The sequence below is a fragment of the Diceros bicornis genome, chromosome 15 (genome assembly GCF_020826845.1).
Source record: "Diceros bicornis minor isolate mBicDic1 chromosome 15, mDicBic1.mat.cur, whole genome shotgun sequence".
Taxonomy (NCBI): domain Eukaryota; kingdom Metazoa; phylum Chordata; class Mammalia; order Perissodactyla; family Rhinocerotidae; genus Diceros; species Diceros bicornis.
In genome coordinates, this window is record NC_080754.1 from 14249349 (window position 1) to 14264563 (window position 15215).

The 15215-nt window shown below is 40.3% G+C and overlaps 1 protein-coding gene across 2 annotated transcripts in view; it reads left to right on the top strand.

Annotated features, from left to right (window-relative positions):
• Window positions 1-15215, top strand: part of CD96 (CD96 molecule) — a 91524-nt gene that overhangs the window by 43355 nt on the left and 32954 nt on the right. For both annotated transcript variants that reach the window (XM_058555764.1, XM_058555763.1), the window contains one exon: window positions 7164-7256. In XM_058555764.1, the coding sequence (XP_058411747.1) occupies window positions 7164-7256 (93 nt within the window). The remainder of the gene's footprint in view (window positions 1-7163; window positions 7257-15215) is intronic.

Genomic DNA, 15215 nt, shown 5'->3' on the forward strand with positions numbered 1-15215 from the left:
AATTCTTCCAAGTCACCAAAAACATTCAATTATATATAGCATATATAATTTTAATGCTTAGGAATGGTTAAACCACGTATGGGATATAAATACATTAAGAATAGGGACTATATCTTAATGATTTTGGTACCCATAGTTTGAAGCACAGTATTTGGCACATAGATGACTTTTATAACTTGAAAATTGATGTGTAGAATCATTCTACTTTTTACAACATTCGATTAAGCAGAATATTTACTGCTCTGAACCAGATCAAATAACGGAGCTTTTAGGACCGGCCCGGTGGCATAGCGGTTAAGTTCATGCGCACCGCTTCGGCGGCCTGCGGTTCACAGGTTCGGATCCTGGGTGCAGACCAATGCACCATTTATCAAGCCATGCTGTGGCGGGATCCCATATAAAGTAGAGGAAGACGGGCACGGGTGTTAGCCCAGGGCCAACCTTCCTCAACAAAAAGAGGAGAATTGGCAACAGATGTTAGCTCAGGGCTAATCTTCCTCACACACAAAAAAAATAATAATGGAGATTTTACTACATAAAAGATGTGAACAAACGTCTCAACACGTACAGTGACAACAGATTGCCTATTAAAAAAACAGAAGTTTGTGATGACAACTGTCAAATATGCATATGTAACAGTAAAGTAATACCTATAAAATTTAAACAGATTGGCAAGTCATTATTTAAACTCTGCAGGACCATTAACGTCTTTTACTACCTTCTTATTTTCGGAGATGCTGTAGTCTATAGTATACTCATAAAAACCAGAGTATGAGGGAAAGAGTTCCTCTTTGATCCAAGGCCACAATCTGCATCTCGGGTCCTGCTCAGCCATGTCACAAATACAAGTGCTTGGTTACTGGGAGCCTTGGGTGGAGAAGGGTATATGGCTCAGGGCTAATCCATCCCCACTACTCAGAAGCAGGTAGCATTCTCATACGGGGACAGTGGCATCATCTCTGTAATCCTGCATGTGTGTACATTTATATGAGGGAACACATCGTCCTGTGAAATTTGAGTTAATCATTCAGAAAGGGTCATGGGTTTACAGTGAAACGTCCATACTCAACTTTGCCTAATTCCCTCAGAAATAAGTGCACCTCCTTCCTAGAAGGCTGCACATGATGAGGACTGCCGTCTGGGAACACTGTGAAGGTAACTGCTTCTCACATAGATTTGCCAGTAGCTTTTGCGGAATCTAAAGACACAAGCTAAAGACTGAACAACCCCAAATTCCTCGGGAGAATCTTATTTTCATTGTAGACAGAATCATGTTTGAAAAATCAATATTTTCTGATGTTAAAATTGTGCTTGGTTTTTTTTATTAAGACTTCATTTTTTTAGAGCAGTTTTAGGTTCACAGCAAAATTAAGAAGAAGGCACAGAGATTTCCCACATATCCTGCCCCCACATATGCATAACCTCCCCCATCATCAACATCCTTACCAGAAAGGTGCATTTGTTACTGTTGATGAACCTACACTGACACATGAACCCAAAGTCCATGGTTTACCTCAGGATTCACTCTTGGTATTGTACATTCTATGGATTTGGACAAATGCATAATGACATGTACCCATCATTATAGTATCCTACAAAGTATTTTCACTATCTTAAAAATCCTCTGTGGTCTTCCTATTCATCATGCTCTGGCCACCCTCCCTTAGTGCCAGTTTAACCTCTGGGAACCATTGATCTTTTTACTGTCTCTAGAGTTTTGTCTTTTCCAGAATGTCATATAGTTGGAATCATACAGTATGTAGTCTTTTCAAATTGGCTTCTCTCACTTAGTAATATGCATTTCAGGTTCTTCTATGTCATCTCGTGACTTGACAGCTCATATCTTTTAAGCACTGAATAATATTCCATTGTCTGGATGTACCACAGTTTATTTATCCATTCACCTACTGAAGGATATCTTGGTTGCTTCCAAGTTTTGACAATTATGAATAAAGTGGCTATAAACAGCCATGTGAAGGTTTTGTGTGGATATGAGTTTTCATCTCCTTCAAGTAAATATCCAGGAGCGTGAGGGCTAGATCATATGGTAAGAGTATGTTTACTTTTGATAGAAACCGCCAAACTGCCTTCAAAGTGTCTGTACCATTTTGCATTCCCACCAACAGTGAATGAGAGTGCCTGCTGCTCCACATCCTTACCAGCATTTTCTGTTGTCAGTGCTCTAGATTTTGGCCATTCTCATAAGCCTTTAGTGGTACCTCATTGTTGTTTTAATTTGTGTTTCTCTGATGACATATGATGTGGAGCATCTTTTCATACGCTTATTTGCCATCTGTATATCTTCTTTGGTGAGGTGTCTGTTAAAGTCTTTCACCCAGTTTTTAATCAAGTTGTTTGTTTTCTTATTGTTGAGTTTTAAGAGTTCCTTGTCTTTTTTGGATATTAGTCCTTTATCAGAAGTTTCTTTTGCAAATATTTTCATCCCAGTCTGTGGTTTGTCTTCTCATTCTCTTGAACTGTGCTTGGTTTTAAGATCAGAAAATAATGAATATTTTTAGGGTAATAAGGAAGAGCACTGATTCTGACACCCAAAGCCCACTATAATTTGAATTTTATTGGACAGCTCTTGATCTAGTATAACTTTAGGCTCTGAGCGGATGGTTAATTATAAATCATCAAATGAGTTTTTATCCTTTATTATCAAATATTAAAGGCAATTAATCTTGAAGAGTTCAGTTTCCCAAAGTTATAGCTTACATTCTGATCACATTCTGACATATATCTTTGTGAATGATTCAGAAGATGCAGTGGGGGCTCTGTAAAGCAATGTCATCACTGTATCATATTTCCCTATTTGTTAAAAGTTCTTAAACATGAACTTCAAAACATTCTTTCTGCCTGTGGTAGAAACGCTGGATGCCTTATGAACTCTGGAGTATAATTCTGATGCCTTGTACAAGAGTCATTGCCCTATCAAGCTATTCTTTTTAACAGATATTGAGATGAAAATTCAGAAGAAAAATCTGTCTCCTCTGAGTGTCAAAGTCGAGAAATTCTGAGACTATTACAGAGCAGAAAGTAGATATAGTGAGAGAAGAGGAGGAGTTTTTGCTCTCTTTTGTTCTCACAGAAGAGTAATAATGTTGGAAGGCAGCAAGGTAACAGCCCTCTGAGTTGACTCCTTTCCCACCAGCTCCCAGACTCCCAGGAATTTCAGTGCTTAGCAATTCTCATTCTAGAAAACTCAGAAAGGAGAAGGGATCAGGGTGGGGTGATCAGTGGCCCATCAAGCAGCTATTTGAGTCCCAGTGCTTGCAGATTCCTGTGATTCAACAGTAAATTTTTTTAAAAGCCCTTTCTAAAAATATCCTGCCCTGCTAGCCTACCTAATCAGAATGTCTAAAATTGTAGCGCTGCAGAGTCAAATTTTGGACGTATTCAAAACGTTGGGGGGTTTTGTTTGTTTGTCTGTTTTTGAGGTGGAGGGGATGTTTTGTTTTGTTTTAATTCAAAAGTTGGGTGCACTCCCCGCTAGGGTGTGTAATATCCTGGCTGCCAGCAGTCTTGATGGAGATTTGTTAAATGAATGTTCGACTGTAACTGTTGAGATCAAGACATTTGGGATAGGAAGAAAGAGTTAAGGGTTGATGAGTTGTGTGTGTGTGTGAGTGTTCATGTGTATTTTGGGATATGGAGACAGGATTAAAAAGGGATTTACCAATAGTGGGATGAGAGAAGCACTGAATCTTGAGGTGGGATATGCCAGTAAATACTTCTTATTTCGTGATTTCCTTCACACCCATGCCTGATCCTGGGGATCCTGCGAGTATCAATAAAGGACTCTGACATGCATACTAATCACCAAAGATCTTGTTAAAATGCAGATTCTGATTCAGTAAGTCGTGATGGGGAGAGCAGGGCCTGAGATTGTTACTGCACAAAATTGGGGTTCTCTGCTCTATGCACATAAATAAGCCAATTAATTATGGTATCAGCCTTTGGGGGAGAAATCAGCTTTTCTTCTGCAAGATCCATCTGCAGGGAGACAGGGTATGTGTGCCCTCAGATCTGTCTCCCCGAATCAGGATTTGGGGTGAAATTTAAGAGGTTAGGGAGAACAGGCTGGCATGCAGAAATGCTAGTGGGACAGGTTTTGGTTGGTGGGCTTCTAGCATTTGTGGTAAGGTTTTAAACATTTATGACAGGGTTCTAAACATTTATGATGGGGTTCTAAACATTTTTGATGAGGTGGGGACAGAGTTTTAACACCAGATCTTCCTGAATGAGGGAGCCCTCGCTTCTGATAAGAGTCCAACTTTCAAGTTCCGATCGTGTCCCGGTCCTTGGGTTCTGTGGGAAGGAGGATCTCTGGTTCCAAGATTGTTTCAGGTCATGATTTCTTCTTTTGCACATGCCCTGGCTACGTGAGTTTGCAGATTTTCTGAAAGGCAGTTCTTAATCAGTCTGTTGATAAGACATGGGGTCAGTTGAACTGGTCCTAGAGGGCTGACAGTTACAAGATTCTGCATTTTTAACAAGCCCCTAAAAGAAGCCATGGACCACATTCTGAGAAGCAAGCCCTGGGGTTTGGTTCGTTTCTAGGCAGACCAGCTAAGGGTTGATTCAAGCTCTGAGGAAACCCTAGAATTGACCCAGCTGCCCTTGTGGGACAGACACACGGCCACTGCTGCCCAGGAGTGGGCTCCTGGGAGACCTGCCAGGCCTGCTGCAGAGCAAACACACTCGGACATGGATGAAGTTGCTTTAGGCCAGCAGCTCAACCCCTTACAGCATTATACTAAATGTAATGGGCTGAAACTGGTTGACACGTTCCTGCTAACTTCTGCCCTTGAGTTTTGGGGAATAATTTTTCCATGTTAAGTTTTAACCACTCCTTTTTACACCTGCTGAGTTTTGTTTAGACCAAGCGGAGTTTCTATTCACAGGCCAATCAGAAACGAGAAGGACTCTTCGTGGCCTCAGGTTTCATGTTGACAGCTATGCGCCCTTTTCGTCACAGGGCAAAGAGTTCATCCAAAATGCAAATCTTGCAGTAACAACTTCCCAATGTGAAGCTGTGTGTACCGAGAACCCCTAAGCTTACAAAGATATTTGGTATTGAAATATGGCAGAATAACATCCTAAAATAGAATTATTCAATAAATGAAAAATAAATGCTTCTATTATGGAAATCCAGGATTGAGCATAACCTATCAACATTTTCTGTTCCAGGAGTTGGCAAACTTTTTCTGTTTTTATCTGCCAGATAGTAAATATTCTATGCTTTGTGGACCTTGTGGTCTCTATCACAGCTACTCAGCCTTACCATTGTATTACCAAAGCAGCCACAAACAATATATAAACAAACTGGCATGGCTGTGTTCCAACAAAATTTCGTTTACAAACATAGGCAGTGGGTGGGATGTGACCCGTGGGCCATACTTTGTCAACTTCTGTTCTAATCAATCTACAGAGAAAAACACCTAAGCGGTATTTATTTTTCTAGGCCCACACTCCACCTTATTCAAGTTACTACTTTGTAAGATGATGCTTAGGATGCACCAGCAGTCAGATATGTAAAGTTAGTCTTCTGTCTTCCACAGTAAAGAATGAATTTGTATGTATTCATTCATCCACTTTCATTTGCCAGGAACCAGATATACAGTGAGGAACAAAACAATTACTCCTCTTGAGAGGCATACTCAATGAGAAATAAGGCCTTTGCTAGAGTAAACATTGAGGGCTATGAACACATCACAAAGATCCCTAGACTTCTCCAAGTTTGAGGAGGTGCATACCTACCAGGAGGTTTAGGATGGGAAGGTGTCAGGAAATAGCATGCACAAAGACCAAGACGTCATGGAGAGCATATTGTGTTTGGGAAATTGGGTTGAAATACCCCCTGTTGGACTGAGGGTGTGATTTGACAGGGATGTATAGGATGACAGGCTGCATCAGGAAATGAAGTCGAGTGTATAAGAGGGGGCCAAATCATGACTGGGTTTGTATATCATGCTGAAGAGTTCAAACTTGTTTGGGATGGCATGAGGGGAAGAAGATGGTCATTCTGCCGACCTATTCATATACTTTACGTATAACTACCTGCCACCTCCTCAGACACTAATAGCAAGGAACCATTTATATAAGTCAGAGCCAGCTGTGAGCGCCACCTACAGCCAACAGCAATAACAACACTACTACCAATGAGACTACAACATAGATGCCTTTAGACTACAAAAACAAATTCCTTCCAATGTGCTATGTGCTGTCAAGTGACATAACTTAAATAATATGTGCTTTTCTCTTAAAGTAAATTACAGAATAAAACCAATAGCAAAATTTGTAACTAAATATCCAAATAATTGACGCAGCTCATCAGACATGTGACACTATATCCAATGTCATTATATCCAGAAAATCACAAAATCCTCCAGCCTCAAAATCATTTAACTATACTTAACCCACATGTTCCTCAAGTCAATAGGTCCTTCTGGAATTTGTAAGTTGTTTTATACTGCTAATAGGACTATTTTACAGTACAATAGTGGAGGCTTTAAGGAATTGACATGAATGTATAGTATGATAACTAAAACAATGTATTCTAGACTCTCCTTCATTCCCACCCTCACCCCCCCACACACAGAGAAAAGTTGTAGCCAAATAAATGTATGACAAAAATAGACATTTTAGACTAATAACAATACCATCAATCTTAGGTTCATTGATGTTACATTTGATTGGATAGTTGTATCATTATTTCTACTCTTGCAGATAAAAAAAGATTTGTGGGTTTACAGATTTGTAAACTGTGTGGTTACTTTTCAAATACTACAAAATGCTAGCTACTATACTTGTTTTACCAGGTTTGATTAAATGTCACTTTCTCCAGGAAGCTCTCCCTGATTTCCCAATGTTGGTTGGTGCCCCTCCTTTGCATTTCCGTGGCCCCCTGCACTTACACTATCACAGCACTTCAATGCAGTGCCTAGCTACCTGTCTGTTTACCAGGCTATTTGCTCCTTAATGACAGCCCCATGTCTTTGTCATTTACCATTATATCCCACTGCCTTGCCCATAAAAGGCCCTCAATATTGATTTATTAGATGAATAAATAAAATTTTCGGGGAGGAGAAACTAAGACAATACTTTATTTTTCTGTTACAATATTTTGCTTATTATAGATGTCTGTTTCACCCTTTCAGGCTCAGTGACCCCTCCGACAGATCGCCCACTCCATCTTACAAAATCTACCCTTGGCACCCAACCTTCTCCAGCCAACAGTGCATCTCCTACAAGTAAGAATGTTTGCACGCTGTTTTACTTTCCATGAGCTATTAATCCTTTAACCAAGTAAATTGATTTAAAAAAATTTCAGAAAATATTGTATGATTCATGCACTTTTCTACTCCATGACATTTTAGATAAACATATTAAGTACTATTCTCATGGATTCCAAGAGTTAACCAGCTTCCAAAGTCCTTCGCTTGAAGCCCTGGCAAAATAAGGGTCAATAAACATTCAGTGAGAAATTTAAATTCTGTATTTATTATTAAATAGGTTAATAAATTGATAGTCCTCCTCCACAGCCGTGTTCTCAATGGGGTGTTTAAGAAATTGATTGTAAATGGGGATCCTGTGGACCAGAGGTAGGTAGATAGTTTTAAATTTGTTCTGGTTCAAATTAATTTTGACAAAGTTGACGGCGGGGACCACGAATTCAGCCTCCAAGTGGCATTGTTAGTAATGGAGGTCAGGCTGGGTGAGTGTTCCTATGGCGAAGGGATAGCAGTGACTTTCAGAAGTTGGTATTGATGCAAACAAATCACAAATTCCCAGGACCATGGCCATTGTGTTTAACAAAGAACCATGGCGACTTTCTCAAATTCAAAAAATGTATATTCTAGATAGAGTAGAAGTACAGTTTTCATTTTTTATTTAACTAAAACTGTCAATTTCAGCTCAGAATGAGAACTGAAAATGGAGTAACACAAAAGCAGTCAGCAGGAATTCATGATTCCTTTAGCCTCCAGCCTTTAGCATATAGCCTGCAGTCACTGTCACAGGTTGATACCTCTCAGAAAATGAAGCGTGTGGCAGAGTGAGGAATGCCTGCAAATCCCCCAGAAGTAGTTTTACATCCATCTGATTTTTCCTAGTTCTTAAGGTTTTGTACTTTTGTATTTTTTTAAGCTTGTTTTTTTTCTACTTCTAATTCATTATTCAGCAATAAACCATAGTAGATTATGATATTCTTTATTCAACAAATATTAACATTCAAAAATAATATCTTCAATTTCTATAGTACTCTATTAGTTGTCTACTACTACATAACAAATTACCCCAAAACTTGGCAATTTATTGAACATGTATTGTCTCACATGGCTTCTAGCTGTGAGAAATCCAGGAGCAGCTTAGCTGGCTGGTGTGGCTCAGGTTCTTTCATGAGGTTGTAGTCAAGCTGTTGACTGGGGCTTCAGTCATCTGAAGGCTTGACTGGGGCTGAGGGTTCTGCTTCCAACCTGGAGCGTATTGGCAGGAGGCCTCAGTTCCTCACACATTAGCCCCACCATAGGGCTGCTCACAATATTGCAGCTGCTTCCCCCAGACCAAGTAATTCAAGACAAAAGCCACATTACCTTTTTATGACCTAGTCTCCAAAATTGCACACCACTACTTTTGCTTTATTCTCTCTGTCAGAAGCGAGTCACTAAGCCCAGCTCATACTCAAGAGGAGGAGAATTAGGCTACACTTCCTGAAGGAAAGAGTATCAAAGAATTTGTGAACAAATTAAAACTACCATATCTTGTCACTTAGAAAATATTTCCCCCTAAAATTCAACGTGGTTTAATCTTCATTATTTTGAGAGCTAAACAGAGCAAGCGTTATCATTCCCATTTTCCAAATGGGGACACTGAGATGCTGAGAGCTTAAATGATCACACAGCTACTAAGTGGCAAACTTAGTACTCACACCAATGTCTTCTGACCCTAAATCTAGCCCTTACCACATTAGATACCATGCTTTCTCCAAATGATCTAAACACTTCATGAGGACAGAAGCATATTTGTTTTGCCTCCTAGCACATGTCCAGCACAGAGTAGGCAAGCAAAAAAATATTAGTTGAATAAATGAATGAATAAAAGATTTAATGAGAATAATGTTCCTTCACTATGTAGATGTCATTTAATAGATTCTATGCTGTTAAAGAAAAAAGATGGTAATTTGTCTTGCCTTCAAAAAGGTTGCAGTGTACTTGGAGAGAGATGACATGCACTCATGAAAATGATAATTCAAAATCGTAGGGTAAAAGGTGCTGTATCTTATAGAATTAAAATGCTCAGGGAGAAGGACAGACCAGTAAGTCTTAGGCTTAAGAGTTAGGAAAGGTCCCTGTGGGTTCGTGGAGTCAGATGTCACCTAAAAGAGATGAAATAAGCTGATCCTTGAAGTGTGTGTTGTCTTTATTTGATTCAGGTGAGAGCTTGAAAAACATTTTAAACAAAGAGAACAAAGTGAGCAGTTGTGCATTGGCAAAGATGTTCATGGCAATTTGAGAAAATATTAGTAGATAAGCTTGGGTCAGAGGGGTGGGATTGGGTAGCAGAGAAGCAGCGATGAAAGTTGGGAAATGCAGAGTAAAGAGAGCCTTAAGTTCTAGCCTAAGGATTCTAAATGTTATCCCTTAGGAAATGGGGCAGGAACCCCATTAAACATGTTTTTTAGAAAGGAAGTGACATAATTCATTTACCAAATATTTAGTGAGTATTTATTATGTACCAGATGCTCTTCTAGGTGCTGGGAATACAACAGTGAAGAAAAAAGAAAAAGATCACGCCATCATGACATATACACTCTGCCAATTGATCTGTATTTCTACTAGCAGAGTTTTCTGTGGGGTTAGTTGATCTACATTAAGTGCTTCCCTCAGACCAAACGCCACTCTTATTTCTGTGAAGAAATTCAAGGAGAAGGAAAGGACAGTTGTCACCCTTAAGGAGCCTACAATCTAATATAGCTCTAGTATTAGAGAGGAAAAGAGAGCATAGTCCAATAAATGTATTTGTTAAAAAGCAGAAAAAATGCTACCTGATCTATTATCTCACTAAGGTGATATAGTTGGGACATTTCTGGAGAATCAAAAGATCCCCTTACAATGAAGTCTGACCACATTGGACCTCAGGACTGTTTTAGATTGGCTATTCTCACCAGGGTGATTCTGCCCCCTTCCCTCTTAGGGACATTTGGCAGTGCCTGGGGACATTTTTGGTTCCTACATGGGAGAAGGGGTGTGCCACTAGCATCTAGTATGTAGAGGCCAAGGATGCTGCTCAACATTACACGAAACAGGACAGGATGGCCTCCACCACAAAGAATTATCTAGTCTAAAATGTCAACAGTGCCAAGGTTGAGAAACCCAGTTTTTGATCAAGGTGCAGGTATACTAAGAGTAGCTATTTCTCACTTTACAAAATCTGGACCTCTGTCAAGATATTAACAGTAGGTTATATATGGAACAATTTTCAGTCTGATTTTTAGAGATCAAAAAACATGTCTAATCAATGGCTGATTATATCTTAAAAAAAGAACTTATCTTCTTAGAATAATCACTGAATTACTACTGAAAAATCCATATTTTGTCTTGGCATTCTGGAGAGTAATTGTGAAATCACATGATGACTGGCTCCCTCAGAATCTGGTAAGATTCACCCTTGTGTTCTTTTAAGAAAGAAAACTAGATGGGACATGTATGAAAACCAACTTCTAGAAAAAGTCTATGGTTTCCTTCCAAACTCTAAGATGTAATGAACTATGTAATTCAGTCATAATTATTAACCTACATATCTTGCTGCAAACATCCAATTCATATTCTTTTTTTCCTCAGCGAAAGGATATTTTTTAAACAAATGTAGAAGATAATGAAAACAGTACTCTTTGAGTAGAGGAGTAGACTCATACTCATATGAGTAGACTCATAACAAACTGCATGAGTTACCCAGGGAAGCCCGACTCAATTCAACCTGAACTAATTGCTGTTTGCTGAGTCCCAGCTGCATTTGCAGACTGTCCTAGGAAAAGACATGAGGCTGACAAGCTAAGTGACGAGATGAGACAAGCCCACGTGGAACAATCAGAGACAACTGACGAATCTAGGGTGGGGCAATACTGGCATAATTCAGGGGCTTCCACTGCCCTGAGGAGCAGGAACGCCCTGTGCCTTCTAACTCACTGGCTAGGAATTGGCTACAGGTTATGTAGCCTGAAAGAGCAGGCCTCAGAAATGCCAGCCTCGATTGTGGCAATCATCCAAAACATTCATTTATTCAACAAATAAACATCGAGTGCCTACCATGTGCCAGGAATGTTTGAGGTGCTGGGATACAGTGATGAACAAGATAGGCAGGGCCCCAGTCGCACAGAGCCTACGATCTAGCAGGACCCAAATGCCTCCCATTTCACTGTCCACGGACCCTTTGGCTCTGCCTCCTGTTTTTATGTCTGTGCATGACCCTTGGACTTGATGACATTGATTTTGATATTTGGCCCTCTCTAAAAACTGAGCTGGTCCTGACAGTCTGGATCTTTCTACTCCTGGACACTTGGAGTAAAATACCAGTCCCAGTCTGACTCTAACCATTGGCCAGTTCCCCAAGTGAGCACACCTGATCCTTGGCGAGTGGGAGATCAGACACTGAGGGGTACAGACTGAGGGAAGCAGCTGCCCTGGGGATGCAATGAAACTACTGACTTATGAGGAAGCACATCAGAAATGAGTGAGGGATCAACCTGGAAGACATGCCATTGGATGAGATTATAAAATACAAATCACATGGGCAAGCAGATCAGAAGATGAGTTGTAGGCCTGGATATTAGGTTCTAAAGTTAAGAGGGGAATCCCAGAGAGAGGCTGCAAGGCAGTGAGAAGACTTGTGATTTGTTTGTGACAGCAACTTCTGACACCTTTGCTGGTCATGCCATGCCTGTCTTCAAGTGTCAGAACAGCTCCTTTGCTGTCTGATAGCTTCTTCCTTTATCATACATATCCAGGCACCAAAAAGTAAAAGAAGTGAGTGAGTGCTGGGGGATGGGGGGGGTGGAATCACGGAAGAATATAGGCCATCAGCTACACTTAAACACATTTGAGTCAGCCTCACCATCCCCCACGTCAGGGTGCTCTCCCTTGAATCCTAGGACCTTCTGGTCATTGCCTCTTCCTCACCACCTTTCACCTGGGGCACACATGCAGGTTGTCAAAGAGTGTCTCATTATTTTCCACACCTGTCACCCATAAGTCAAAGGTAGCCTTCTTGGTGACTGGTTTACGTTGGGTATTTGTTTATTCAGTTTTCCCCCTTTGAGGCGAGGTATCTCTGGGGAAAAGCTTTTGGATGACTTATTTTTTCAGTTCATTTCATACTTATTGAGCGTATACAAATGCTTCACATGGTGTGTAATGAGCTTGGTCCTGCTTACTGTCATCTTCCCCCAAGGGAGTCCTGAAAACCCTTTCTAGACCAGTCATCCAGCAACGCACACTGCCTTTAGCCATTCAGGAAGCACATGCTCCCCAAACAATCTGCCTCCCATGGGAAACAGTCTGCGGCAGAGATTAGGACCTCACACCACGAGTCTCCTTTACGCTGGCCTGAAGGTCAATATCTACCTTATCCAGACATCGGGGTTGATGAGGCTGACTCAGATGTCTTTAGATGCAGTTGATCGCCTATATTCTTATAAGTGCAGTTCGCTACTTAGTGTTGCTATGGTTTTAAAGGCGTTTTGTTCTGTAGGTGAATTGATGGGGTACAATTACATGTTTGTTGAGGAGACATTTACGTATAGCTATGCCGATAGGTGCTGTGTCAATAGACTGCAAGCTCAAGTGAAAATATCACTATTTGAGAAAATAAGTTAAATTTTCAGGTTCAATTTTACATAGGAATAAGGCAAATTCTTGCATAATTGAGCTTGATTAACCAGATCACTCAGACAGCACCAGCTTGAACTTACAAATAACTTTTACCTTTGTATTTGGTTGAGTAAATAAGCTGGACTGGGTAGGTTAGAAAAAAATAATTTTCTTTTTCCCATCATTCTCTGTCCAAATGAGCTCTATTGAATAATTTCTTTCTGACCTCTGAAAGGAATTTGAGGCAGATTCCTTGGCTTTTTCACATAATAAATGTTGTCTGGCCCCTTTTGGCCACGAGAACAGACTTGTGTCAATAATTAAAAAGGCTTGTCAGATGTCATGTCAAAACTTGCAAAAGTTAATTCAATCCAGAACTTCTCCCCCTCCTCCCTCCCTGAGCATGGGTCCACTTCAGTTGCAGAAGCCTGGGATGTGAGGTTGTGTGTTTTATGTTTGTGGGGGGTGGAGGAGAGATGTGGAAGATGTCCTTGTGATTTCCTGGCTCCATCTTCTCCTCCACTCCTAGTTGTTGGCTTGGATCTCTCTTAGGGGGTCACAGATTGGGAAAAGAGGGTAGGTGAGGAAAAACCTTCCTTGTCAGGCTGGCTGTAATCTGATTTAGGTGCCCTTTGTATGGGGAGAATAAAAATTGCCATCTTGACTTCATGAGGCACTTTGGCAGATTTCCCAGCCTGTGGCTGCTGGCCCCCTGGTGCAGGCCACACCTCTCCTCCCTTCTGCTTACTCCAACTGCAGTCTGTGAGCTTCTAGAGGTCTGTCCCACTTGGAGTCTGCTTTCTTCCTCTAGGTGTTCTTTCTGGGTGAGATATCTTTTCATGGCATCATGTTTTGTCTGGGAAAACATGCACCTTGGCCTTCTGTTTGGGAGAAGTGCTCCTCTTCCCCAGGATCTCCCTTCTCTATGCCCATTCAGCACTGCTAACCAAGCACAGGATCCCAAAGTAGCCTCTTCAGCCTGAGTCAGACACTGGTCCCCTTTGTCCCAAACTCCAGACAAAGCCCTGAATGATTCTCTTAAAACTACACTTCACTTGGGCTAAGGTAAAAGGGCAGAATCTTCTTTCTCTCTCCCTTGAGAAGGAGCCTGACACCCAGACCCCTGACAGTTCTCTCCAAAGAAACCCTCACCCGAGATGCTTGCACCCCCTACAGAGCCTCGGTGTTGATGATGGACCAGAGCCGACAGAACCCACTCCACTCTGCCATCACATGTTCTTCATAGGTGGTCTAGAACTCTGCCTTAGAAGTGAAGATGACTTTCCCTGTAATACCCTTTTTAGCCTTTGAGAACTCATCTGAAATGGAGGTAAAAGAGGTTCCATTTGAAAATTCTGTTCTGCATTATCCATTAAATGCAGCTTTTAAAAGAAATTCAGTGACACCAACAATGATCTATCCAAAAAGGAAATCAAGAAAAAAATTCCATTTACAGTAGCATCAAAAGGAATAAAATATTTAGGAATAAATTTAACCAAGGAGGTAAAAGATCTGTACACCAAAAACTATAAAACGTTGATGTGAGAAATTGAAGAAGATACAAATCAATGGAAAGATATCCCATGTTTATGGACTGCAAGAATTAATATTGTTAAAATGTCCATACTACCCAAAGCAATATACAGATTCAATGCAGTCTCTATCAAAATTATAATGGTATTTTTCACAAAAATAGAAAATACAATGCTAAATTTCATATGGAACCACAAGAGACACCAAATAGCCAAAGCAATCTTGGGAAAGAACAGAGTTGGAGACATCACACTTCCTGATTTCAAATTATATTACAAAGCTATAGTAATCAAAACAGTATGGTATTGGCATAAAAATAGACACATAGACCAATGGAACAGAATAGGATGCCCGGAAATAAACCCAAGCATACACAATCAACTCAATTTGAACAGAGGCGCCAAGAATACACAATGAGGAAGAATAATCTCTTCAATAAATGGTGCTGGGAAACTGGATATCCACATGCAAAAGAATGAAATTGGACCCTTATCTTACACCATACACAAAAATCACCTCAAAATAAATTAAAAATTTAAACATAAGACCTGAAATCATAAGACTCTTCGAAGAAAACATAGAGGAAAAAGCTCCTTGGCATTGGCCTTGGCAATGCTTTTTTGGATATTACACCAAAATCTCAGGAAATAAAAGCAAAAATAAGCAAATGTACTACATCAAACTAAAAAACTTCTGTACAGCAAAGGAAGCAATCAACAAAATGAAAAAGTAACCTACAGATTGGGAGAAAATGTTTGCAAACCATCTATCTGTTAAGGGTTAAAATTCTAAATATATAAGAAACTCATTCAA